Here is a 26,177-nt window from a genome sequence, read left to right on the forward strand (position 1 = left end):
ATGTATGTATATATAGAGTAATTGTGCTTTGTCGCTTCCTATATGTGGACTAAATCGATAGGCAAGATTATACTCTAAGCATTAAAAAAAAAATATATATAGGTAGATTATAGTATTCCATATAGAAAATAAGGTAATGTGTGTAACTATCATCATATTTTTTACCTAGTCAAGACAGGAACCCCTGTGTGTTTTTCCTGGGAGATTTCCCGTTTTGTTTTGTTACTATACAGAATATATCATTGTGCATTTTTTTGAAATACTAGAAGGTCCTTAGGGAACCTAAGGTCAGATTTAGCTAAATGGACATTTGTCAGGATAAGCAGTGTAGAGAATAGATTCCTTCACCCCCATCTTCTATAGCAGTGGCTACACACAGGAGAGAAGGCGAGCAACGAGATCCTTTGGGTGAGTGTTAATGAGTCGAGTATTAAGTTCAGTGTTACAGTATTACAGGAGAAAGTTTCTAAAAATGTATTACGTAATCGCTATAGGTATACTCTGTAACAAGTAATTGTAGAATTCAAACATGGGCTTACTTGAGTAAATTTATATTAGTTGTGGCTATATTTAAGAAACCCTTTCAATTTAGCAGATCAACAAGCTCACAAAAGTGTGCCCGCATGTAGAACAGATATTTCGACATGGCTAAAATGTATGAAGGGCTGAAGTATGTGGGTTGGGACTATCCAATTGAGCGCGAGACGCAGTCCCACCTAAATATACTAATAGGTCCATCCATTAGGGATAATGAAATTGGAATTGTGTTGGTCATATATGAACAAGCAGAAACTTGAGTTACCACATTGAAGCATTGAGTAATGGTATTATATGAACCTAAAGTGAAACGTGTGGAACTCTTACATGAGTCTTATTAGCAGAGTTGATTTACCAAACATAGAAATGAATAGTACTGTGTTTTTGCGTAACCTGTTTATTGTTGAACCACTGATAACACTACCTATCACATCGCACAGTTGCTAAAGAGAGGTCAATACAAGCCACATGCACAGTCAGTAGACTGTCCGGTACTCGGATTTCTGAACAATGTCTGCACTCTGCATGTGTTGGTTTGGGGCCCAACACGGCAGGAAATGGCAGGAAATGACATTTTGGGAACAAGGTGAGTGACAGCGTGCACTCGGACAGATGAACAATGGACTGTGGGCTTGATGAACTAATGATTGTTTTTTTCTTTTCATGTGATTGAACACTGAGCGTCTCGGGGGCGATGTGCGGTTGTGGTGGTGGTGTGTCGGTGATCTCACAATGAGTGGGTGAGTAAAAGTGGCTTATGAGCCAAGTGGTATTTCCGCTACGATACATGCCTAAATTAAGCAGTTTCGAGACACAGGTAACAAGACACTCTCCTTCAAGGGGGGGGGGGGGGTCATTGAGCTTGTGAGCTGAGGTGACCGTATAGTTTTATATACTGGTACTTCTGGTAGTAGGCCTACACTAGCTGACATTTGACATTTTTGGGGAATATACTTTTGATTCAATGTGGAGTATGTAGTGCTGGCTTGTAAATATGACCATACCATTTTCCTATAGTCAATAATATAATCAGACAATGGAATTAAAGTTTTAGGACTCACATAGTGAGTCTCATAGTGAATTGATCCTGATGTGAATAAATATCAAGGAACAGATAGTTTTAAAAGGCATAATGATTTCTTGAGAGGAACCAAAAATGTAGGGGCCTATATAAGATTACGCTCAAATCAGAAACCCCTACAGGCCAAAAGGGGATGGAATTTTGTGCAGAGTGGTCAATTGCCACTCAGATATAACATGCAAATAGTGGTCTGTAGTCAGAGGCAAGTTCGACTCTACAGATTGACTTAAGTATAGGTAGATTAGAAATGCGTAAACGATATTGTACCCTTAAATAAAATGGATAGTGTACAACGGTATAGAACATTAAGAGATATGTCATTTGTGGGATACGAAAGATTTAAAATCGTCTGCAGACTAGAGTATTCCTATTTAAGTGGCCTTGCCGAGCCATGAGGCCCATAGAAGAGCCCATCTCCTGTTTCTGTAGCGTGAGGCAACTTGATGTATAAGTACACCCCCTGGACATGACACTAGTATGTCGCAGGGATTGAACCCCAGTCCAACCCTCGATGCTGAGTGTCAAGCAGGGAGGCACTGGGTCCCATTTTTAGAATATTTGATTGACCTGGCCGGGGGTCGAGCTGCGACCTCCCAGTCTCAGGGCGGTCAGCCGGACACTCTGTCCACGAGGCCACTGAGCTGGTCATTGTTTTAGTTTTTAGGTAACTGGTTTTAAATTACGTATAGCATGACATCATGTCACTTAAGTAACAGGTGTCCGTGCTGGACACCCCGGTGATTCAGTCTGTAAGATGCGACTCCTTATAAGTCAAAGGGATTTATGAGTCCCACTTCAACAACAAGGCGTTCTAGAAGTCACCTCAGGTGTTAGATTTAACAGTCGCTGTTGCATTGCAATCAGTCTGTGACTGTCATGTTTCCCTATGGGATAAACAATGGTCAGAATACCTGCAATTGGATACTTGAATCCGATTTTGTCTGTATTACTTGTAGCAACAAATGCGAGTAACGTCAATTTTGAAAGTGAGAGCTTCGTCCTTGTAAGTAGAATAAACTTGCAAAATATCCCAAGAAGGATCGAGTGCAAACAGTTGTCACTTCCAGCTTGCATCCTTGTGTTAGACAGGGATTTTTCTATGCCATAACAGAAGGCAGCAAGGATCAGTTCATTAAGACACATACACATTTGTAGGATAAGCTATGAGGCTCAATTTGAATTGGGTGTCTAGCGGATCATATAATTTGTCCCAGGAGGCCAAAGGTTTAGTTATGCATAATATCAATTGTATTTCTATATAAAAAGCAGTACATGGCCATTTATGATGATGTACAATGGAACACCCCTCATTTTGCAGGTGTGGTTTTCTATATTTTCTACTTGCCAGTTGAAAGTTATGTTTTTGTGCAAGTTACAAGTCATGTAAATATTAGCATTATTATTTTATCAATGAGAACATTAGAGTGCCACTTTCACAACCCACATGAGTGTATTTGTGGCTTAGTCGCCTCCTGCTGTAGCAAAGTCTCTTGGTGTCATTAACGGTGTCAATTTTGTCACCTTCGTTGTGACATTGTGACGGCATTGACCATAATATTACAAGTCCCACAATGCACTGCGAGTGCATTGTCACGTATTAAGGGCCCACAAGCGCAAGCATGCGTCTTCTCTTCTCTCACTATTGATCAGCAGTGAAAGTATATCACTTGTGGTCAATTTTCAGCTACCCTTCTCCCCAAAGATGGGCCGTGTGTTGAAACACAGTCCGGCCCTCGACTTGTACCTCAATCTGTGAGGTTGCAATCTTGTAGATTTGTAGAGTCTTGTAGAGTTGATGATCAGTTCTTAAGTCTTGGGCTATTTGCATTCACTAACGCTGTTGTCACCAATTAATCCAAAAAGCTGACGTTTACGCAGACGAGGGGGGTGGAGGTAATGCGGTTTTAGTAGTATTTTGTATTTTGGCCAGGTCTGATCTATGGGAGGGAACTTGCAGATCAGCTATTTTCAATAAGCGAGATTTAACAGTTAAAAAACCACCAAATCTACATTGTATTATATTTTGTTGATTTTTCTGAATTTATTCCTAGATGTTATCTTTCCGATTTGTTGTTTTCTAGATAATGTGAGATGAGTTTATTTGAAGTTAGGGAAAGAATTATGTAAATTAACAGTATCGGCTTAACGGTAGTCCTAAATATGTTTTAACATCCCATTAAGGGGGGATGACCAGATCCTGGGCATGCCATTAAGAGGCGGATAAGGCCGTACCTTTCCAGCATGATGTATAATCTAGGAATGGCCCATTTTAGCTTATTAAAACTCGCTCAGAATTGAGTGCGTCGGTAGAAAGGACAGGATTTTTAGAAAAAGCAGATCCCAACTACAGGGCCAGATACGTTTATGCTTTATTGTGTATATATTATATATCCATTGAAAGAACAGGATTTTTAGAAATAGCAGATCCCAACTACAGGGCCAGATACGTATATGTATTATTGTGTATATATCCATGGAGGGTCTTTCCTCACCAATGTGCTCAGTCTGAGTCATGCAGCTGTCAATCAAACAGCTGACTTGACTCCTTCACACTGTCATGTAAACTGATACTCTGAGGGCATTCCCAGAGTGGAAAATAAGGAGAAAGTTACAGTTAGTGGTAATAGGTTGGTGGGGTTTTAAATAGCTTGGTAATATTATCCCTAGCGATTGTGAGCAGTTCTCTCTGTCTGAATCAGAAAGAAATGCTCACAGGGGGGGAACGCATAAGCTAATTTAATTCATTGCATAGGCTAGGTAATTTGATTCATTTGATAGGTATTGGGACATATAGGTAATTTAATTAATTTGATAGGCAGTGGAACATTTAAATTTAATTCATTTTAAAGGCCCGCTGACACACCCCTCGGGAGCTAAGAACTGCTATCAAACAATGCTATCATGATTCTGACGTCAGAGTGGCGAGGGGCTTTCCCCAACGACTTCTATGCGGGCTCGCCGGGCTTGGTGGCCGTGGTAGCATAGCAACTTATGCTACTATTTTGGTGTCACATTTAGCTTGAATACTGGGTGAAAGTCTCATTCCAAAAATTATTTTTTCGCAACATTGTTCAGGTGAACTGTGTGTTTATGCTTGTTCATTGTAATAATCAATATCGCTATGATTATTTTATTTATCGCCGCGTCGCTCCGCATGACAACATACAGTCTAGCCCGTCTCAGATGCAGGCTGCACACACACTGGGGGACGGACGGACGGACGGACGGACGTATAGTCTCTGGTCAGGTCCCCGCATTGAACTGGGCATGTGTGTACACACACACACACACACACACACACACACACACACAACTTTTAGCCGTGGCTATAGTGCATGACAGCGGGGAAGAGAGCAGATTCCGTGCCATTGCATGTGTGTGTACATGTGTGTGTGTGTGTGTGTGTGTGTGTGTACACACATGCCCAGTCCCCCGTAGAGGCTCATGATCTCGTCCGCAAGACTATGCCTCGGCATAGCGATATTTATTATTACAATGAATACAAACATAAACACACTATAGTTCACTTGAACAATGTTGTGGTAACTAACTACGGTATTACAGAGTGAGAGCGAGGGTGTACATGTCAGCCTGCGGCTGAGAGGGGAAAAGAACAGTAGTCGCGCTGCTCTCACAGTGGCCAGACAACAGCAGACGTCCGTAGTCGCGACTGTCGCGCTGCGGGGCTGAGAGGTCTCAGAGCGGGCAGACAGGGGTGTTGGCGACCGGGGGAACATGGGACTCGACTCCAAAATTTGCGCTTGTGCTGCAGTTCCCCTAAAAAACCCCACGCCAACCTCAATTGCATTCAAACTAAGCATTTCTGGCGAAAAAATATTTTTTTCAATTACATTTATAGCCAATATGACGCTAAATGTACCGTCAAAAACGCTAGCCTGACCTATAGCCACTTGTTGCTAGCGCCGTAGCCCCGTTTCAAACTGTTTCAAACTGTTTTCAGTCAGACCACGTGATGTGCTGTACCACCCATATTAATTTCGGGGCGTGTCAGCGGACCTTTAAGTATTTGTAAATATTTTAATTATTTGTAAGTAAATTGGAGTGACTAGTGAAATAATTCATCATGTTTGATTTATTTGTAGCTTTGTACATGAGTAATTAGTAAACAGCAACATTAACTTGGGGAGTTGGTTTTGTTGGTGTCAATGGCACCTGGCCAAAAAGTAAGCTGAGTCTGTGACTGAGGTCAAGTACTGAGGTCAAGTACTGTCCTATTGGTTAGGCCACATGAGTTAGCTATGAGTGTGATCAAGGATGAATGACCCGGGTATGGTTGTGTGGTGTGTGATGTTTATTGAGTATTAGGGTTGCTGTTAAAATGTAAAATGTATCACGATGTGTAACATGTTATCTTTAGGTAAAATCATTGTAATGTAATGAAAATTGTTCTTTCCTACTTTCCAGGAAGTCACTGTTAATTCAATTGTTCCTGGGTGGCGAGGATGGCTGATGTAACAATCAGAGATGGCTCTAAATGTGTGACAATTTAATGAATATTATCTTTTTCCCATTGTGCACGGCATGGTTAATATGGTAATATTGACTAACTCACTAAAACCTTAGATTAACTTGTCTAGGAAGAGTTTGTGGTATTGTGGTAATAAAATGCAATTGCAGGAGGACATTACAAGGGAGAAATGAGTATCTGTCTAACACATTACGTCGACAAGGTAAGAAACAAATCCCACAAAAGAGACACGAATGTGTTACAGATCTGACATTATTGAAATATTCGGATTGGCATACTGAACTAGAAGTATAGTGTAATAATCTGATGAAATACTGTGTAAAGATTCAACAATGTGCAACATGTCTATAAAGTTAATAACTATAAAGGAGAGTTTTAACCAGAAATTGGACAACCATGATCAAGATAGGTCTTAAATAATTAGGAATTACCATCCGAGAAATTTATAGAACAAATGTTTTAGTATAGAGTGTAGGGTTTGTTTTGTTTTTTCCAGCTCTGAAATCCAGAGAAACATATCAGGAGATGTGTTTAAAAAAGGGAAAAAACCCCAAATGGAAACAAGGAGAACGCAATCTGGGTTTGTATGTTGGGTAAATATACACATACATTGACATTAGTCTACTGTTTTATGAAAACAATTAATGTAAAAATAAATAATAATAATGAAATTAATTCTATATAACCACCTTTTTAATCATGGTGGGAATAATTCAAGTGAACAAATAATGTGCACAAGGTGTTTTTTTCCCCTCTATAGTTCTGAGGAACCTGACAGATATAAATATGTCACATGGGCTAGTGACACCCATGCGTGAAGTCACATCATCATGTCCATCCTACAAGGCTCCCAAGGCCGAAGGCCCACTCACATTCAACCCCGGTCACCCCCCAGTGACAGATGTGAGGAGAGCCAGATAAAGAAGGAATGCTGTGCCAACCATGGGGAAAAAGACTAGATGCCATGAAGCTACAACTTGTGACACAACGAACATTTGTGTGGAGAAACCAACCACGCAACCACTAATACACCTGAAGTGCTGGCTCATGAAGTGATCGCTCACAAAAGACAAATCGAGGATCGTAGGATTGGAATTTTCGCCCAAGAGAATGGGTTTTCGCCCCTACCAGCCATCAGAAGTGTCCTGAGTGTAATGAAAAAAACAAGTGATCGTCTGACATTGGATACACTTGAATGTAAACCTTGCCCATTCCAGGATATAGTCCATATATGAAAGTCATCTTTTTGTAGTAAATTTGCATAGAGTATAGTATTTCATGTTCTTTGGTGTCAATTAATATTCATATTCATATAAATTAATATTTAGATTAATTGACAAAAAACTAAAAGGATGGAATGTAAGAGAAGTTTTGAAATGAGAATACTATCCACCTGTTGGCTGTCCGTCAGAGGACCTATTCTTACAGGAGGCCAATGTCTGACCATGTTTGACCACTACTGACCACACCTTCAATGTATTCTCTGCTCTCATGTGTGTATAAAGGAGAGCAATGTATAGGGCTCGTGAGGCTTGCATGCGTGCAGTCTCCCTGGGCTGGTGATCCCTTGTATTAAAAAGTATCATTGTTTCATACCACTCTCTGCCCTGTGTATTTCGTAATGACTCTGATTTGAGTTCAAGAAATATCTTTGACACAAGCCATTTGTACCCCAAAAGGAACAAATCCGCCATGTTATTTTTCTGTGTGTACAAGCTCAGAAAGCACCCTGTGTGAGCTTGTAGATCAGCTTTTTGAGGGGCGTTAGTGCCTCCTATGCCCAGCTTTCCAGGTTGTGTAAACACAAACATTGGCTTGTGATTGGCTGATCACCGCATAGCGATGATTTGATTGGCTGAGCAAAGTACATATTGAAGATAAAAGTGAGGGCAGAAAAGTGAAGACGGAGCACACACACACACACACACGCATGCGCGCGCACGCACGCATGCACCTTTTGCAGAGCAATGCCCTCTTACATCTTATCTCAATTTATTTACTTTAATAATGCCCTACTTTGTTACTGTCACACAAAAGTAGGAAAAACAGCAGATCTACAAGCTCAAAGTGTGGCACAGATTTAGAGATGATTCTATGTGTGTGTATTTTCTAAAATATAAGTATATATAGAGCCCTATACTAAATGAAAGAGTGTTGAGCGTGTGTGTAAAGTACGTATGTGGATGCGTGCGTGCGTGCGTGCGTGTCGACACATGTTCAGTCAATAGCCTGGAACAACAGCGATCCTTGAGGAATGGGTCAGAGATTAGATTATAGGTCTCACACGAGAACATCAGTCTGTAAACACAACTGTCTGCAGTGGGTCGGCCTAAAACTCACCTTGGAGCAACACAAGTCTGAACACACTTCAACCTATACAAGCAGAGCTGGACAGAATAGTAGGCTACAAAATATGACCCGGTCAAATTTACTCCACTACAAGTAGAATAGCTCAGTCAAAATGTAAGTACGAGTAAAAAAAAGTACTTGCTTTTAAATGTACTTATAAGCATTCAAGACTAATCACACCACACCAGCTCAACATACCCACCAAATAAAACTATCATCCCATTGCTGAAAATAGTTACAAAATGTAATTGAGGGGCCTTTCATAGGCTACATGGAATGGGAAATAGAGGGGGGAAAATGGAAATGGTAGGGTTTTATTTTTGTTGGTATTTGACTTTGCTACTGATGATTGTAAGCAACAAGTATTGCATTGTGTGTTTGAGCTGACAGGCCCTTTTTGATGCCAATCAATCAAGTCATCTCGGGTCATCTAAAGCGGCAGATGCAAAAATAACTAATAACCCATCCGTTACTACATGTGGAGTCAACTCCCGCAATTACCTTCTTCCCATAGTGCGCTGCAACGTAACTAACGGGCCGCAAAATTCTAGTCCCCACAACTTGTAAAGTTAAATAACTAATTAGCAATGGTGTAGGCAAACCAGCTATGGAAGTGACTGCAAGCTGCTGTACAGCCTGTACATTGGATGGAGATGAATCACTATGGCATTTTCATTGTCCTAAATGTTGTTGAATTTTAAACATTGTCATTCATATTATGTAGCATACCACGACTTGTCATATAGGACATGATAGAAAATGACTCTGTTCTTAATGATATTAAAAACAATGAACACAGTGACCACAGCCCCTTCTTTCTATACTGTAAATGTTTTTTCCTTTTTCTAACCCTGTATATGATATTTATATCTGTACCCATTCTTACAAACTGTTAATACATTAATCAATGAATCAGGTACAACTGTTGAGCAGGTGTCAGAATGAGCTATATCTAGCTGAATTACATTCTGGTGGGCTACCAAGATGAGACAAAATTACAATATATTTATTTCATTATAACCACAGCAATGTTATATTTACGTTCCATCTCTTCTCCCAAAATAGCCGATCTATACAGCTTATGGAAAGTGGTTTCCAAAGTGGGTTATGGGGACCCCCAGGGGTCCTTGAGAGAGTTCCAGGGGGTCCCCATAGCTAAATGATAGTTTGGAACCAAATGGACCCATAAGGGTCCATTTGACACTCTCAGAGTTAATTAACATTGATTTTACAATATAAATCGGGGGTCCCTGAGACAGAAATGCTATCAAATGTGTGTGTGTGTGTGTGTGTGTGTGTGTGTGTGTGTGTGTGTGTGTGTGTGTGTGTGTGTGTGTGTGTGTGTGTGTGTGTGTGTGTGTGCGTGAACACAAAATGACCGGAACTACTTCATATTTCACAAAAACCAGAGCAGAACTCCCACAACGGGACTCGGGCAATCAATGAATACAGTTGCTGCAACCATTATATTAACCCTTGTACTGCCAGCCCCAATTTTTTTGTTTGGGTAACAAATTGGCTTATTTTTAATTCATCATTTTAACATTAATAGAAAGATCTGATGGTTTGAATATATCGTTTTGATGAGACTGGCGATCCTAGTGTCTTCTCCAGAATTGCCACCAGATGGCGAGAATGCACCATTATGCTGATTTTGACAAAAATAGAGGAATCTAGGAGAGTCACTTCCGGTTCAAATGATCATCAACATCCGGTATTAGTTTGACCCAAGCCACTGCGGTGAATCTCGTCGATGCTAGGATAATACCATATTTTTCATTACTAAGTCATATTAACCCCAAATCAACCCCAAAACATCGCAAAATATCACATTTTTCACAGCGACGCACATAGAGACGGCGCGCGTGCGCGATGGCGCACGATCACGCGGATTTCGGCCGTTTTTTGGTAGATTACATCTAACATTAGCGATATTAGCGAAAAAATGCTAATTTTTTCTCATTTGAAGCCCCAATAAATAACAGTCAATAAATTCCGTTTAATCCGTTTATGGCATGTTTATATTTTTCGATTAATTCCGTTTATTCCGGGTTTAGTAGTCCAGGAGATTTCATGCAGCTTAAGTTAGAAAACACTATGGCCCTCATTTATCAATCGAGTGTAAAATCTGCCACAGATTCGAGTGCAGGTTTCGTAGTACACCCACGTCGCCACGGCATTTATAAAGTGATCGCAAACAGCTGATCCTTCCTTAATTTCGTTCTGACGTTAATAAATGTGACGGCTGAAATCTATCTGGCACGCCCTATGAAATCAAGCCTCGCCCTCGTTTTTGCGACCTGAAAACGGCAATACGTTTCCTGAAACCATGGTTACATGGACTTGCTGCCCCAGCTCTCTCATACACACACAGACGCACGCACGCACACGCAACTTGCAACTTGTTGTATCTTAAATAAATAAACCTGCATGAATTAAATAAAGCTGTAGGTCTGTTTCTCCTCTCGCTTCGCTTCCCCCTTGCTGCCCGCCTCACCCCCCCCGCACGCTGACGCACATATCGCAATTTGCAAGCAACTGTCACTGTCTGTTGTTAGTTGTACAGTTATATTAAATTATTAAAGTATTTTTAATTTAATATACAACAAGATCTATTAGTGAACGAAAACCTGAACCTGTGAACCATGAATTAAATAACAAATAGGCGCGCGCGCGCGCGCGCGCACACACACACACACACACACACACACACACGCTGCTGTTTTGCATAGGTGCTGCTCCTCGATCCTGATCCTGTCCTGTCTGCCTGTCTGTCTGTCCGTGACACCGTGATCAACTGACCATGCACGTTCGACAGTCTATTTAGATTGCCTCACAGTCGCTAGTCGCTGCAGTGGATAGGCTGTCAACTCAACTCAACTGTCAATATATGAATGTGCAGCTAAAACCGTAGCCCATGTGGCTGGCACTGGAGGAGTGGTGGTGGTGGGCTGGCTGGGTAGCCTACATCTCCGATGCGGTTCCCACTTGCGCTGGCGGTACATTTGGCATTCGAGTGACGCGTCGGGTTTATTAAACGAGGAGGAGATTGCACATGTAACTCCAGAAAGACATCGGCCTACTGTAGATTAGGCTACAGTATATAGGCTACCCATGCATGTTGGGACTCTCCGCAGCTGCAGGCAGCACTGCACTATAGGCTATACTTTCCAACGTCATGGAAATATTCCAGCACAGACAGCCCAAATCCTCGCATGTATGCGCTCATGCAAAACACTGTTTAAATGGCTTAAATCAAGTGCGATTTTAATTGTAAAGTTGGAAAGCTCCTATAAATTTAATATGACACAAAGACACATCTTGTAGGTCCATTCCTTTTTTCTTTTTCTTTTTTTACATGTAGCCCATATACATACAGTTTTATATTAACATTTTAGGAGTGAATACATATGTTTCGATGCCTTTGGCAGCCTCTCAGCTGGTCAAACAATGCTGCTCCGCCGTTCTGCGACAGAAAAACATGCGTACGCCAGCTGAGGAGCAAACGTGGATTTTCAACGTTGTCACGTTCAATTTCAAGCTTTGGCGGAAATGGTAAATGTCAAAAATGTCGGTAATTTCGGCGTGCACCCATATTTTGGCGTACGCACGGTTGATAAATGAGGGCCTATATCCCTTCAACATTAAAACAATAATAGAGCGTTCTCTGTCTGTACGTCTGTGAATATATATGTTAACATTAAAACAACAGACTACATATAGAGCGTTCTCTGTCTGTAGGCCTGCTGTGGATATTTCCAAGCTGTTTCCCTGTAGGCTACACGCTGCGTGGCCATCAGTCAAGACATTAGAATTCACGAGTCATTTAATAAGAGAGGACCGCTGCAATTACGTGTTACAGCCACAAGGTGTCACCCAAACACCACTCTAATATAATTACAGTAACCAGTAGATTAGAAGGTTGCAACCACTTCACAGTTGATAGACGTAGCTCATCTCCACCAGCTATAGCTGACGGCTGGCTGCACTCCGCGCGCGTGTGTGTGTGCGTGCGTGCACATTTCTCCTCAATATGTACTTGCTCACCCAATCAAATCATTGCTATATGGAGTGAACAGCCAATAATCAGCCACACAGACACATAAAGCTGAGCATAGGAGGGGCTATAGCGCCGAAAATAAGAACAATCCTGTCTACAATAGTGATTTAACCCAGCATTATGCATTTGTGAAACAAATGCACACACACACACACACACACACACACACACACACACACACACACACACACACACACACAACCATCTGGAGCAAAGTGCAGACCCGGTGCCCCACCCCTCCCCCCAGGCAGACAGAAAGTCTTCTTTATTGTTGAAACTTAAGTAAATAAAATACTTCTCTCTCTCTCTCTCTCTCGCTCTCTCTCTCTCTCTCTCTCTCTCCCTCTCTCCCCCCCCCCTCTCTCTCTCTCTCTCTCTGCTGTGATGACATGACAGCATCTAAAGCGATTCTGACCTGCATGGAACCTAAATGGTCCAGTTGGTCAAATGACTCTGACCATGGAACCAAATGGACCCGCAGTGGTCCAGTTGGTGTCTGTTGATTCTTTACCTCCTCGTTGAAGGTTCCGTCCTCGGCGTCAGCGAGAGCAGAACAGAGGCAGAGCAGCAGCAGAAGATTGAGGAGAAACTTGAGGAGAAACATAACTTCTGTCTTGGTGTCAGAGGGTGAAGTGAAATCCTGGAGGTGCCAAAGAAAGACTGACTGTCTGCTCCTACTTTTAAAGTATGGAGGGGAGGGGCGGGGTGTGGGGGGATGGTGAAGGAAACATGACCCTTAGCCCTTTGCTTTGTGGCCGGAGAGAGAGAGAGAGAGAGAGAGAGAGAGAGAGAGAGAGAGAGAGAGAGAGAGAGAGAGAGAGAGAGAGAGAGAATGCCCATGCAGGGCTGAACTAGGCCAATATCCTTTACTTATATATACAGAAAAGATCTATTAAATTCTGGAGCCATATTAAAAAGAGTTACCATTATAAAGCCCTTATAAACCCTGCCTGTTACCATTATAAAGCCCGGGCCTTGCATGCCAACAAGAGTTGAACCTCCAAAGGAGCCCCCCTCAGTCAGCTGGTTCTGAAACTAGCTGACCTCTCACCTTCTGACGTCACAAACCCCAGACAGCCTCAGTGCAGCTATACACTATATCACTCAGAAGATTAGACCCAACCAAATTATAACTAAAGAAAGAGATAAATACATCACATATTGGAACGAACTCACACAATCACAACACAAACTAGAAACATATTTGGCTCTAAACAGACAGTATACTGTGGCAGACTATACCTAACCACAGTAACTGATAAAAACCTGAGAAAGACTTTGACAATGTACAGACTGAGCGATCATAGTCTGGCAATAGAGAAGGGCAGACACAGACAGACCTGGCTGCCCAGAGAGGAGAGGCTGTGCTGTCACTGTGATGACGGAGCTATAGAGACAGAGTTACCGTACACCTCTTAACACAATGTAAAAACTACACACTGTGATGACGGAGCTATAGAGACAGAGTTACACTTCTTAACACAATGTAAAAACTACACACTGTGATGACGGAGCTATAGAGACAGAGTTACACTTCTTAACACAATGTAAAAACTACACACTGTGATGACGGAGCTACAGAGACAGAGTTACACTTCTTAACACAATGTAAAAACTACACACTGTGATGACGGAGCTATAGAGACAGAGTTACACTTCTTAACAAAATGTAAAAACTACACAAATATTAAAGAGGAGTTCTTCCCAAAATTTGAAACAAATTTTCCAGAATTCCGAAATTTCTGGGGGAACAGAAAGACTGTGCCGTGTTTTATTTTCTGCACCACCTGCTTTATCTTATTTTATTTGTATAATATTTTTCATGTCATTGATATTATGTTATGTTGTTGTTTGTCATATCTGTGATTGTGCTTTGGCAACACATGTCATGCCAATAAAGCCTGTTGAATTGAATTGAATTGAATTGAATTGAATTGAATTGAGAGAGAGAGAGAGAGAGAGAGAGAGAGAGAGAGGGGGGGGGGGGTGAGAGGGGGGTTAAGGAGGGAGCAAGAGAGAGAGAGAGAGAGAGGGGGGGGGGGGTGAGAGGGGGGTTAAGGAGGGAGCAAGAGAGAGAGAGAGAGAGAGCTCTACTTGGAAATAGCACATCTACAAGCTCAGAGTGCATTGCAATGCGACACGCTGTGAGCTTGTAGATCAGCTTTTTGAGGGGCGTTAGCGCCTTGTGGCAGTTCACCCTGCCACTGACTGTATTGATCAGACTACAATGAGTTTCCTGTGTTATTTTGTCTTGGGGTGGTATTTGTTTGACACTATATTGTAAGTTTGATGATTGATTGCTAATTGGCTCCAGGGTAGAGAGCATGCTAACTGGGTTTGTGTGGGGAACACACCAACTTGACTTTGTATATAGAGACACTTATGTTTAATTATATTACGGAGATAATTTATATTGTGTATCATGTAACTCTACAATGTATTATGACTGAACTGTGATGTCTCTGGACATTGTGAGGTAATGTATTTTGAATGAACTGTGAAGTCTCTGGACATTGTGAGGTAATGTATTATGAATGAACTGTGATGTCTCTGGACATTGTGAGGTAATGTATTATGAATGAACTGTGATGTCTCTGGACATTGTGAGGCCACTGGTTAGATTGTGGAATCGATCCTGGGTTGGTTTGGTCCATGGGAGGGGCCTGGCCTTTTTAAGAGGGGGACCTGCCACTGCACAGGAGTCAATGTAGGACTGCCCAGGCAGGAGAACAGACCTATTAGAGCCAACCAGGCCAGTGAATGTAAATACTTACTTTGTGTATTTCTTGTAAACAACCATTTCATGTGGACACTCAAAAGGTGAATACAAACGGATTGTTTTTTGCATGGAAAAGACTAGCCTGCTATTTTTGCCATTTTTGGGAGTATTTTGAGAGCTGGTTCAGTGCCCATTTTGGCCTACACTACCTTCACTCAGACCAGAGTGTGACACGCCTCCTATGCCCAGCTTTCCTGGTTTGTGTGAACACAAACTTGCTTTACATAGATATTACACACACACACACACACACACACACACACACACACACACACACACACACAGGCGGTGGCGGAAACCATGCAAGGCACCAACCTGCACATCAGGAGCAATTAAGGGTTCAGAGTCTTGCTCAAGGACACTTTGACACTAATTCTGGAGGAGCCCACAGGGATCGAACCGGGAACATCCGGTCACTCTACCGCTGAACCACTGCCGCCCAAACATTGTCTTGTGAATGGCTGATCACCCCATAGTGATGATTTGATTGGCTGATCACCCCATAGTGATGATTTGATTGGCTGATCACCCCATAGTGATGATTTGATTGGCTGATCACCCCATAGTGATGATTTGATTGGCTGATCACACCATAGTGATGATTTGATTGGAACCTGGAGACCTGACATTCAGTACTTGGGTCTTATGATCAACATAACTGTAAAACATAAAGTCTATAATGTGCCACAGACAAGGCCTAGTCTTTGCCACAGACACATACAGTACGGACATATTGAGACAATTTACAATTACAATTTAGGCATTTATCAGACAATCTTAATCCAGAGCGATTTACGTTAAGCAAGAACAAAAGCATGTCAATACAATACATCACATACATAAAAAGTAGTTATCATGAAACATGCGTAAGCTATAAGAACGTAACAGTGGATAGTAAAACTATATATATAAACTATACATATACTATACTATAAACTATACTTATTACATGGCTTGGTTGAATGCTTGATTCTGATTGGTCATTGGCTTAATTCAGCGGTGAGTTATGTCATCATAATGAGCTCTCCGCTTTATAACAGACCTCTGCCTAATCAAACCCTCTGAGCACCAGCATCAAACCCTCTGAGCACCAGCTGCGTGGCCGCGCCCCGCTTTGATTTAGCCTACTGCTGTTTCCAACATGACAGCCATGATGTCAACACACACACACACACTAGTGACACACAATGTCATTTACAGCTAAACATTGCTCTCAAACATGTTTTTGAAAACATTTGAGCGAGAAATAAACAGACGAAGCCGTAAAACCCGAAAATGCATTCTATTAGATCAACTCACTTCCTTGTTTTAACCTACTGTCCGCCCCAGCTATGACATCTAAAAAAATAAAGACGAAAGTCATAAACAAACATTTAAAATAAAACTTGCATGCATGCAATGAGTGTTGTGCGTGCGTGTAAAGGTTAGTCAACCCCACTGCAGACAGTTGTGTTTACCTAGACTGTGATGTACTCATGTTTACCTATAGACTGTGATGTACTCATGTTTACCTAGACTGTGATGTACTCATGTTTACCTAGACTGTGATGTACTCATGTTTACCTATAGACTGTGATGTACTCATGTTTACCTAGACTGTGATGTACTCATGTTTACCTATAGACTGTGATGTACTCATGTTTACCTAGACTGTGATGTACTCATGTTTACCTAGACTGTGATGTACTCATGTTTACCTAGACTGTGATGTACTCATGTTTACCTATAGGCTGTGATGTACTCATGTTTACCTATAGACTGTGATGTACTCATGTTTACCGTCCTAGACTGTGATGTACTCATGTTTACCTATAGACTGTGAGGTACTCATGTTTACCTATAGACTGTGATGTACTCATGTTTACCTATAGACTGTGATGTACTCATGTTTACCTATAGACTGTGATGTACTCATGTTTACCTATAGACTGTGATGTACTCATGTTTACCTATAGACTGTGATGTACTCATGTTTACCTATAGACTGTGATGTACTCATGTTTACCGTCCTAGACTGTGATGTACTCATGTTTACCGTCCTAGACTGTGATGTACTCATGTTTACCTAGACTGTGATGTACTCATGTTTACCTATAGACTGTGATGTACTCATGTGAGACCTGGGAGTGCATTCTTCAAGCATATAATCTAGTCTGACCCATTCCTCAAGGATCGCTTCAGTTCCATGCTATTGACAGAACATGTCGACACACGCACACACGCACACACACACACGCACGCACGCACGCACGCACGCACGCACGCACGCACACACACACGCACACACACACACACACACACACACACACACACACACACACACACACACACACACACACACACACACACAGACACGGGGGGGAGGGGGGAATTCCATACTAGAAGGCTTTCTTACCTCTTACCATAAGCCCTCATTGAATTGCATTGAATTGAATGGGGCATTTGGGTGTTGTGCTAATTCGCTTATATTTTTAACATATCATCTCTTCATAATGTAAATAGTATCCCAAGCGGCACACTTTACTACTTATTTTGATGGAAATAAGCCAATTAGCACAGAAACCCAACCCCCTGAGGGCTTATATGTGGGGAAATATAGCCAATGCACTTTTGCACAAACTAACACCTGGACCTCTTTGGTGGGGACGTAACGACTACAAAGAAAGGTAAGAAAAAAGCCTTCTAGCATGGAATTCTCCTTTAAATCCTGAAATATAATGATGTACTGTGCACATGGAAAAGCAAGTGATTAGAAAACAAACTGTAACATGTCTTCTTTCATATGCCTGAACTGATCATATGACACAGGTCTCAATGTTTCATAAATAATGCTTGTTATGAGCTGGTCCAGCTTGCTCCATTCACTGCTTTGTATTCATGGGACTTCCGGTTCCGGAAATAATACAAGAGAACTTGTATCATGGCGGACCCCCTACGGTCGCGGCCCACCGGGAAAATGCCCGGTATGCCCTGTGGCCAGTCCAGCCCTGACCAGCCGTATCCACACCTGGTCTTACCGGGCCTAGGCCCAGGTATTTCTGAACTCGGCCCAGCCACACGGGGGGAAAAAGGTACACAAAATATATGATGACAGTAGTGTCATTACATAACATAATGTGAACGCAATCACTGCATTCAATTTAGCCAAATACGGCAGTGGGTGTATTATTATTATTCATCTTGTCCTATGTGGATCCGAAGCCACTGGCACTGCCTAGTTTGTCCATCTGTACCTGCATAGATTGATTGGTCATGCCTGCCTGAGGCCTGTCACCATGTGCTTGTTTCTAGAATGTGGCAGATTTGTTTGTCTTCACACCAGAAACTTGTGTCTTTGTTTATGATTAAATATAAACGAGAAGCCTCTCTGAGAGTATCCTAAATGTTAGCTTCACAATGCCAAACGTCTGTTGTAAAGTGTTTGGAAAGAAAGGGATTAAGTCAGCAGTCCTTATAGAGGAGCTATAGCCTAGCCGCAATTTGCAACTCTAGATTTTTTTACAATGGGCTGAATCCAGAGTTGCAATACCCTCCATCAACTTCCTATGCATGTTTTTTGGTTTGTGATCTCCTGGTCTTAAATGACGTTAAACTCACCAACTTTGCAGCTGCAGTCCAAGCTTGAATTATCCTCTTTCAATCTGGTGTCGCTTGTTTATCATAAAAGTCCCCCGTAGACATGTTATGAGCTACTTTCTGTCCAAAATATTCCACAACTATTATTCCGAGCCGCCATCTTGGATTTCTGCGACAGGCCGTAAAACAAGACGTGAGGGAGAGGGCATGTTTAATAGCATGCCGTGCCTGACGGGGCGGCGCGCTGCGTCGGCCTCTTCTTTGGGTGTCTTACCTGCGTGTGCCTGCGTGTGCACACCTGGTGCACATGCAGTGTCGCCATCTGCTGTTTGCAAATAGAATAGGCCTGCTAAAAATAAAAGAAAACTAACGGTCGAGCTGCCTGTATCAACAATCATGTGACATAATAATAATTCATAACACCTGTGGTTGCGCCGATGTCGGACTATAATTGATGTCACACCCAACACATGCACCCTCTTTCTATTCCTGACATATTTCAGAAGGGACAAGATGTCACAGTTAATAGATGATATTGTTTTCCCTTTCCCCCTGAAAGAGGAACAAAAAATGGTGCTTTTAGACCTGTTAGACCAACAGAACGTATTTGCGATTTTACCAACAGGCTTTGGTAAATCAGCTTGTTTTGGTCTCTTTGGAGGACTGATGGACAAGGTAAATGTTGAATACATACATACATGCGCACAACACACAGAACACAGAACGTTAGTGTTACGGTGAGGGAGACGCGCGATGTGGGTTGTTTAACTTGTTTGCAAGCTATATTTTATTGTGAACAGCACATCTGTGAATAGTTACTTGCGCAAGCAGAGCGCGCAAGTAATCATTTCGCTTGGTCTCTTCGAAGTGAAGCCAAGTTTTCTTCAACCGTAAGTCTGTGCCTGGTTTGCTGGGACCAGTTACAACATTACGTCATCCTTGAGAGAGTACATGGTGTGTATATGACGTAATGTTACAAGTTACAAGTTACAACATTACGTCATATACACACCATGTACTCTCTCAAGGATGACGTAATGTTGTAACTGGTCCCAGCAAACCAGGCACAGACTTACGGTTGAAAAAAACTTGGCTTCACTTTTTGGAACCAAGTAACCACAGTATACTGCTAATCAAATTACAACTACATACTCTGTATGTAGTTGTAATGTGATTTGTAATTTGTAAATCTGTGCCTGGTCTGCTGGGAACAGACTACACAGATGACCATATCTCTTACGTCATCACTGAGAGCTAGTCATACATATACACACACCATGTACTCTGGTCCCAGTTCTCAACGATGACGTAATGTTGTAACTGGTCCCAGCAAACCAGGCACAGACTTACGGTTGAAAAAAACTTGGCTTCACTTTTTGGAACCAAGTAACCACGGTATACTGCTAATCAAATTACAACTACATACTCTGTATGTAGTTGTAATGTGATTTGTAATTTGTAAATCTGTGCCTGGTCTGCTGGGACCAGACTACACAGATGACCATATCTCTTACGTCATCACTTACTATTTACTATTACTATTTTTCATATAAAGGCAGAAGATAGTAGAAAAGATAAAGACACACGGTTATTTGATCTGGATTGCACAAAAAGTAAACTATCACAAACAGGAGGTTTACCAACAACACTCAGTATAGCAATTGGTGCACAAGTGATGTTGACTACTAATGTAATGGTATCTGATGGATTAGTCAACGGTATCAGAGGACTTGTTGAGTATATTGACTTTGAGAAAAACGACACCTATGTTACAGTAATACTTGTTAAATTCCAAGACAAAGATGTTGGTCTTAATGCGAAGTCTAATAGTAAATATAAAAATTACCCAGAAGCAGTTCCAATATACAGACATGAAGCTATAATTTTCCATGGAGGCAGAAGAACAGGATCAACAAATAGGTTTCAATTCCCGTTGACATTAGCTTGGGGATTAACTATTCATAAGGTTCAAGGTTTAACTATACAAGAGATTGTCGTATCTATGAAGGGCTCACGTTTTAACCCGGGACAAGCCTATGTAGCATTCAGTCGAGTGAAAAGGATAAGAGATCTATATATACTTGATTTTAGTCCTAAAAAGATCAAAGTAGATAAGAATGTAGAAAGAGAAATGATACGATTACGACAATCACCTCTAGAAAATCCAAATATACGGAAGATCACTCAATTACCATTAAAACATTCATTAAAAATTGGATTGTTGAACATCAGAGGTTATCTAACACATTTACAAGATATAAACTCAGATTCCCAACTCGAAATGTTGGATCTAATAGCTTTTACTGAAAAATACTTAAAGAAAAATAATAACATTACTTTTAAATTAAAAACAATGAACACCAATTACAAAACAATCAGGAATGACAGAGAATATGATATAGGTGGGGGAGTTATGTTTGCTATAAAAGAAGATATTGCCATTGAAATAATTCAAAAAGAAATCGAGATATTAGAAAAAGTAGAACACGTATGTATACATGTAAAAAATAAAGATCTATATATCATTCTTATGTACAGATCACCTAAAACAAACCTTACGGAATTAAACACATTTCTCAAGAAAATGGTAAAGTATCTATCATCTCCGACTTCCACAATTATGATAATAGGAGATTTCAATGAAGACCATTATACTGAAAAAGATATAAATATAAAGACCTTCATGTCAAGATTAGGCTTTAAACAATTAAATACAAATCCAACTACAGATTTCGGAAGTATTTTAGATCATGTATATTTCAACAAATTTGAAAGTATTATTACAGAAATTGAAGTTAGAGACACATATTACTCTGATCATGATTTAGTATTAATATCACTATAGTACAAAATTAAATACATTTAAAACAATTGACAATTTACAATAAGTAATAAAATAATTATACTGTATAATATATTTTAATTCAGTTTATATACCTTTTTTTTCATCACATATCAATGATTCATTTTTCTGTAAAAAAGTAGTTAGGTAGCAAATAGTTACACGTAATGATTATACATTTCAAACGTTCCTTCACAGAGATACTGAGATGTGATACTTTCCAGCGGTCGAAAGTACTTGCGCGCTCTGCTTGCGCACTAGTAGGCCATTTATGGCCTACTAGTGTGCAACAAGCAAGTATGCACTCGGCAGAGTGCAGTTCTAGTTACTTGCGCAAGCAGAGCGCGCAAGTAATCATTTCGCTTGGTCTCTTCGAAGTGAAGCCAAGTTTTCTTCAACCGTAAGTCTGTGCCTGGTTTGCTGGGACCAGTTACAACATTACGTCATCCTTGAGAGAGTACATGGTGTGTATATGACGTAATGTTACAAGTTACAAGTTACAAGTTACAACATTACGTCATATACACACCATGTACTCTCTCAAGGATGACGTAATGTTGTAACTGGTCCCAGCAAACCAGGCACAGACTTACGGTTGAAAAAAACTTGGCTTCACTTTTTGGAACCAAGTAACCACAGTATACTGCTAATCAAATTACAACTACATACTCTGTATGTAGTTGTAATGTGATTTGTAATTTGTAAATCTGTGCCTGGTCTGCTGGGAACAGACTACACAGATGACCATATCTCTTACGTCATCACTGAGAGCTAGTCATACATATACACACACCATGTACTCTGGTCCCAGTTCTCAACGATGACGTAATGTTGTAACTGGTCCCAGCAAACCAGGCACAGACTTACGGTTGAAAAAAACTTGGCTTCACTTTTTGGAACCAAGTAACCACGGTATACTGCTAATCAAATTACAACTACATACTCTGTATGTAGTTGTAATATGTAGTTGTACTTTCGACCAGCGGTCGAAAGTACTTGCGCGCTCTGCTTGCGCACTAGTAGGCCATTTATGGCCTACTAGTGTGCAACAAGCAAGTATGCACTCGGCAGAGTGCAGTTCTAGTTTCATTACTAGGTTTGATAGCGACAATGTTTTGGTGTCCCCCGATGATGACGTCAACTTTTTGGTAAACAGTTTCAACGTGCGCTGTGCGTCCATTCTGGATGACGTAGCCCCCTTAGCAACACGCAGCGTCCGCCCAGTGAATCCCTGCCCTTGGCTTGACAATAACATCAGTGAAATGAGACGAAAATGCCGCAGGACTGAGAGGAAATGGAAGTCCTCTCAGTTAGAGGTCCATCGTCTCTACCTCAAAGACCTAAGGGCGGAATATAATGATTCAGTAGGGCGTGCCAGGGCTGCATATTTTAGCAACATCATTTCATCCAGCAAACACAACCCCAGAATATTATTCCAAACCATCAACACACTTGTCAGCCCCCCTCCCCCTGCTACACCTGTGTTGTCAAACGTGGACTGTAACAGCTTCCTTCAGTTTTTTATTTCCAAGGTTGCCTATATCCTGTCAAACATCACTCCCTCCCCTTTCCCCCCTCCCCCTCTCCAGCGCACCATCCAAGCCTCTCTGAGCAGTTTCTCACCGGTCTCTCTGGAGGATCTCACCACTTTAGTGAGCTCCATGAAGTCCTCCTCAAGCCCACTAGACATCTTGCCCACTTCCATGCTAAAAAAAGTTTTTAGCTCCGTTGGCCCCAGCTTAGTGTCCATCATTAATACCTCATTGGCCTCTGGCTCTGTCCCAGCCTATTTTAAGGAGGCGGTCGTACAGCCCCTCCTCAAAAAACCAAACCTGGACCCCACCATCCACAACAACTATAGGCCCATCTCTAAGCTGCCGTTCACCTCTAAATTACTGGAGAAGGTTGTTGCCGAACAGCTTACCTCCCACATGACACAACACAACATTTCTGACAAATATCAATCTGGTTTCCGTAAACATCATTCCACGGAATCTGCACTGCTCAGAGTGTCTAATGACATTATGATGTCCAGTGACTCTGGTGAGTGCTCGGTGCTGGTCCTATTGGACCTGAGTGCGGCATTTGACACGGTCTGCCACAGCATTCTATTGGAGAGGCTCAGCGAGTGGGTGGGCATCTCCGGGAGCGCCCTTGATTGGTTCGCCTCGTATCTGAGAGATAGATGTTTCTCAGTTGCCGTGGGCCCTTTTAGATCTGACCCTGCACCCCTCTCGTGTGGCGTTCCACAGGGGTCTGTATTAGGGACACTTCTCTTTGCCATTTACATGTTACCTCTAGGCCCCCTCATAAATAAATTCTCTGGCATCAAATACCACTGTTACGCGGACGATATTCAGCTCCACTGCTCTTTCAAACCGGACAAACTGGACATTTTAACCACCCTCCAGGAGTGTTTGCTCGCTATTGACAACTGGCTGGGGAGCAGCCTCCTGCAGCTGAACGCAACAAAAACGGAGGTGCTGATTGTTGCTTCGGACAAGACTGTCACTAAAGTGGCTTCCTTTATGGGGTCACTCAAGGGAAACATCCGCCCACACCTCAGAAATTTGGGTGTGGTTTTTGACCAGTCCATGCACCTAGACAACCACGTCAAATCACTCACTCGCACCTGTTTCTTTCACCTCAGAAATATTGCAAAACTCCGGTCCATCATCTCCCACTCTAGAACTGTCCGTACATGCATTTATATCTTCCAGGTTAGACTACTGTAATTCACTTTTCACCTGTCTCAACAAAACATCCATTGACAAACTACAACTGGTTCACAATGCAGCTGCCACATTACTCACCAGGTCAAAAAAGTCATGTCACATCACACCCATTCTAGCCTCACTGCATTGGCTCCCAGTACAATACAGAATACATTTCAAAATCCTCACTTTCACCCACAAAGCACTCCACGGCCAAGCCCCTGCCTACATCACCGAACTGATTCAACCCTACACAAACACACGCTCACTCCGATCAGCCGATCAGCACCTCCTCGTGGTCCCCAGGACCAGATTAAAAACTAAGGGTGACCGTGCCTTTGTAGTGACAGCCCCTAGACTGTGGAACGCCCTCCCCCTGGACCTAAGAACTGTCCTTCCTGAGGCCTCTTTTAAAAAACAACTGAAAACATTCATGTTCAGACAGGCATTTGGTCACCTATAACACTGTTTTTCTACTGTTTATGTTTTTATCTGTGTGTTTTTATTGTCTTTTTTGTTGCTATGTTTTTTTTTCACTGTTGACCCTGTGATAATGGCTGCCTGCTCTTGTTACAGTTTTATTTTTGTACTATTGTAAAGCACCCTGTGCACTCGTGCTGAGAAGGGTGCTATATAAATAAAGGTCATTCATTCATTCATTCATATACATGTCTGGGCATGCCTCTATCTCGACACCCTCTTCTAAGCACTTTTCGTAGGACGTAAGACATCATCATAACAAAATAACCGCGCCGTCCCTCGGCGATACAATTCGTGATAATTTTCTTGTTTGTTCGAGTTTGATGAAGGAAGGGAGACCCGACTTTAGATCCGTACGAGTCCATCATGGGGAAGTTGGGTGTTTTCCGACAGCGACACACTACACACACAAGACGCCTCACCTGAAACAAGCAAGAGAGGAGGCGTTGTTGAGAAGTTGTTCAGGTTTATTTTCAAAGGGGTAATAGGGAAAGGAGTGGAGTGGTAGAATGTTGGTGGCTCTCCAGGTTGGCCAAACTCAGCATGGAATCCAAGCACTGAGGAGGAGAAGGAGAGGAGGCGTCAGTCTTCAGAGCAAACAATCACCAAGGCAAAAACAATAAAGGCTGGAGCTGCAAAGTTGAACAGCTGGGAAAAGCTACGTAAGGCTAAACTGTAACTAGCTCTATAACTTAGTTTAACAACACTAAAGCCTGAGCTGTACTTTACCATACGTGTTGACACGAGAAGCTCTGGCGTGGAATGAAGGGCAGACTGGGTTCTTGTAGAGGCAGTGCTTGATTGCAGTATGGAAGACAGGTGCAGAGGATTGGTGCAGGAGAGCAGGTGTGCTGAGTAGAGCCATGGAGTAGTCAGTGAGGGGGGAGTGGCTAAGCAGTGCTTGCATGTGGAGGTGAGGAGGAGTGAGCCGTAACACAGGAGCCCTCCCGTCCTGAGTTTTCAGGAAGGGAGGGGGAGAGGCTTTTTTTTGGGGGGGGGATCACGTGATCGGAGTGTTGCGCTATGATCCAGTGCTAGTTGGTAAAGTGCTCGGGTGTGCAGAAAGGCGATTGAAAGTTATCAATAAAAACATGCAGTAAACGCTCCCGCATTCAAACGGTTAATAATTGATCTTCATTTCTTGTTTTCTTACATGCATACTATGCAGTTTATTATTATTATTATTATTATTAAGAACTGCAAAAAGTAACGGAAGTAAAAACAATCGGATCCCAATAATAACTTGGACAGGTGTTGTTTTGAATTGTAC

General features: G+C 41.9%; 1 protein-coding gene across 1 annotated transcript in view; it reads right to left on the reverse strand.

The window, feature by feature from the left end:
* Positions 1 to 13,120, reverse strand: part of LOC308323512 (matrix metalloproteinase-14-like) — a gene marked incomplete at both ends in the record, with an annotated part of 40,626 nt that extends 27,506 nt beyond the window's left edge. The window contains one exon of the mRNA XM_080775240.1: positions 13,028 to 13,120. Coding sequence (XP_080631366.1) covers positions 13,028 to 13,120 — 93 coding nt within the window. The remainder of the gene's footprint in view (positions 1 to 13,027) is intronic.
* Between the last annotated feature and the right edge of the window lie 13,057 nt (positions 13,121 to 26,177).

The sequence above is a fragment of the Protomyctophum bolini genome, assembly GCF_963924005.1.
Source record: "Protomyctophum bolini genome assembly, chromosome: 11".
Classification (NCBI taxonomy): Eukaryota; Metazoa; Chordata; class Actinopteri; order Myctophiformes; family Myctophidae; genus Protomyctophum; species Protomyctophum bolini.